Below are 3,015 nucleotides of genomic sequence, written 5' to 3' on the forward strand. Positions count from 1 at the left end.
GAATACACTGGAGCTTCTCCACAGATTTTCATTTTGGCTTGGTCCCTAAGTGATTCAAGGTTACAGAAGAGCTGAGCAGCACTGTGTACAATGGTCACATAAGGTCACTGTTTGTTGTGTCATCTTCCTTCACAGTATGTGACAGCTGAACAACTCTGAGGCAGGAAAAGAGCAGGATCTAGGTGAAAATATATGGTTTGTAAAGGTGTCAGATACAGAATTCGTTTATTCTCTTTTTGTAATTACATATGAAAGTAAGGAAATGCATCGGGGGTTGATTTACTAAAGGCAAATAGTCTGTGCACTGCAAGTGCAGTTGCGCTAGATCTGAGGAGAAGCTCTGAAATGAGGGAAAGCTCTGCTGATTTCTATCATCCAATCATGTGTAAGCAAAAATGTTTTTCATTTTCCTTGCATATTCCGCTCAGATCTAGTGCAACTGCACTTGCAATGCACAGACAATTTGCCTTTCCTAAATCATCCCTAATGTATGAATGTTTTTAGTGACTGCAATTCCTGCTTGTATGAGAATGGAATTTGCTTCAATAAGACCAGTGTTAGATTTTTAAAGCCATACCTATGTTTTATTTCCATGGTTGTAATATGAAAGAACATAGGACTTTATTAACTAAACTGAAGTGATGGGGCAGTGCAAGGAAGGTACCCGATGGCCAGGCCCAAAACAGGGACTTATCCTAATTGCTAGCAGCATCCATATCCATTCTTCACTTCGGATCTGGGAATTTCAGAGTGGTGTCACTCATCTGACGTTCATAATCTAATTGAAAGATCTTGTTCTGTTCAGCGGTGAACAATGTCTTCCAATCTCCAACTTTACCTGCCAGCACAAAAAGACAAATTCTGAAAATGTCAGTAACAATTTTATGCCCCCCCCCCCCCCCCCTCACATTTTAACCCTCCTGTAGAAAATGGAAGTAAGTTCATGTGATGATTAGGGAGAAATCCACCTAGACCCCATCTTCTGTTATTCATTTATACAGCAGTTGCACCCAGCAACCCACAATTACACTATGTTTTCTAGGATGATTTTCTTACTCCACCCACGGCAATAAGCCATACACGAAGGATGCAGCAGCTGCAAATAATTCCCGCAATATCCCCTTCTAGAATTCTTACCTACCCATTGACTGACTTCAACCATGTTCAACGCTACTACCCTTTTTTGTAGAAAATTGTGCTGTAAATATAAAGCACTGATGTGTATTTAGGGCAGGACTTTACTGGCTCCACCAGGGCTGGACTGGGACAAAAATTTGGCCCTGGACTTCATCCAGACCAGCCCACTTTAATTTTGCAAACAAGCATAAAACAGTATATAAAACTATACGCAATTGTGCAAAAAAAAAAACATATGTAGCATAACATAAGGAGTCCTCACTAACCTCTTTTATTATTTCACTTATTCTCCTCTGTATTTTTCTATCTGTCTCATATCACTGTATGAAGTTGAGGGCGAGGCATGCAGCCATTACTTTGTCACCGAAACCGGCCCACTGAGCCATCGGCCCACCGGGAAACTCCCTGTAGTCCCAATGGCCAGTACATGCCTGGGCTCCACACAGTCTTGACGTTCGAATGGATAAAATCATTAGCACCCATTTATCAACGTTACAACCTACCTTTTCTCATGAAGCCTTTCTCCGATTGGTCAAGAAGTTCCTTAGGGAATTCAGAATAATTGGCCATGGGGTTATTCTTCATGTGTTCAAAGGAGCTGAGTTTCACAATTTTGGTTAATAAATCTTCTGACAGTTCTTTACCTAGAAACTTTGCCACTTTCCGAATCTCCTGTGAGGGGTTCTGAGAGAGAGTAATCGGAATATATGAAGAAAGTGAACTACATTGCTGTACAAAGAACAGGATGATATCAGTATTCTCTTGAATAGGGATGATTTTACAATCGGTATGGAAAAGGTTTCTTGGATATGAGCCTTTAAGCTGTGGATTGTGATGCCCAAATCAATAAGGTTAAACTATTTTGAATGGTTTTCTTACAATGAAGGCTAATCAGTTATAAAGAATGGCGTGGGAATATTCTGAGCTACAGCATTGATCCAAAAGCCTTTGTAGGATCAGGAAGGGTTATTTATTCCATTCGGTCTAAACTGTCCTCCATCACTTTGGAAGTTTGTTTTGCCAGCACTGGACCTTAAATGACTGGGTTTTGTGTGAGGTAGAACCTATAAGCCCTTGTACACACGGTCGGACATTTCGACAACCAAATCCGTCGGATTTTGTCCGTCGGATTCTGTCCGAAACTGTTGCATACACACGGTCGGACAAAGTTGTCGAAAATTCTGATCTTTCAGAACGTGATGACGTCATTTTGTTACGACGGGAATACGTTCAGGCTAGTAGCCAATAGCTTTGATGTAGGAATTTGATCTGAGCATGCGTGGCACTTTGTCCGATCGAAATTCTCTACACATGATCGGAGTATGTCCTATCGGACCAGTTGGTCGGAAAATATTTCCAACATGTTGGAAAATTTGGTCCAACGGATATTCCGACAGAAACATTCCGAGGCATACCACACACAGTTGGATTATCCGACAACACGGTCCGATAGGACACATTCCGACGGATTCTCAGACCGTGTGTACAAGGGCTTAGACATTGATTCCATTCTCTTTACTATGCAAATCCAGCAGAAAGTAACACACAAAAATAAAATCTTTATATACCAAGGTCTCCACCAATTCAAAATCAGGTTGTTAATTTCATGAATAAAATATATGCCTATATATGTGCTCACCTTTTTGAGATCTTCAAAAAAAACATATAAAATGTTGTGTTTGTCTTTCGCTGACCAAAAACCTTTCACGTGATCATACCAGGAGCCCCAGCCCACTGCGTAGATAGAAAACAACAGGTAACAGACACAAAAGAATAAGAAAAATCTTTTTGCCTATCTACACTACAGACTTTACTTGCGGGATCCAGTCTTACCTGTCCTATCCCACAGTCCATTTCCTCAGGACACATTCTCACCTA

The 3,015-nt window shown here is 40.8% G+C and overlaps 1 protein-coding gene across 1 annotated transcript; it reads right to left on the bottom strand.

The window, feature by feature from the left end:
• Positions 1-557: 557 nt before the first annotated feature.
• On the bottom strand, positions 558-3,006 carry LOC143981346 (sulfotransferase 1C4-like). Its single transcript, XM_077479117.1, has 4 exons — positions 2,971-3,006; positions 2,777-2,929; positions 1,641-1,821; positions 558-838 (listed from the first exon to the last, which is right to left on the bottom strand). The coding sequence occupies exons 1-4, from the start codon at positions 3,004-3,006 to the stop codon at positions 726-728; spliced, it is 483 nt and encodes a 160-aa protein (XP_077335243.1). The 3' UTR covers positions 558-725.
• Between the last annotated feature and the right edge of the window lie 9 nt (positions 3,007-3,015).

The sequence above is a fragment of the Lithobates pipiens genome, unplaced genomic scaffold (genome assembly GCF_037356315.1).
Source record: "Lithobates pipiens isolate NorthernLeopardFrog02 unplaced genomic scaffold, aLitPip1_a1.2 Scaffold_139, whole genome shotgun sequence".
Lineage (NCBI taxonomy): Eukaryota > Metazoa > Chordata > Amphibia > Anura > Ranidae > Lithobates > Lithobates pipiens.

Bases quoted from the DNA above. Each gene is read 5' to 3' on its own strand.
- LOC143981346 (XM_077479117.1), bottom strand. From the start codon at position 3,006: ATGTGTCCTGAGGAAATGGACTGTGGGATAGGACAG. The intron at 1,822-2,776 runs GTGAGCACATAT...ACTCTCTCTCAG, and splicing joins TTTTTGAAGATCTCAAAAAG to AACCCCTCACAGGAGATTCG. The intron at 839-1,640 runs GTAGGTTGTAAC...TTGTGCTGGCAG, and splicing joins GAAAGGCTTCATGAGAAAAG to GTAAAGTTGGAGATTGGAAG.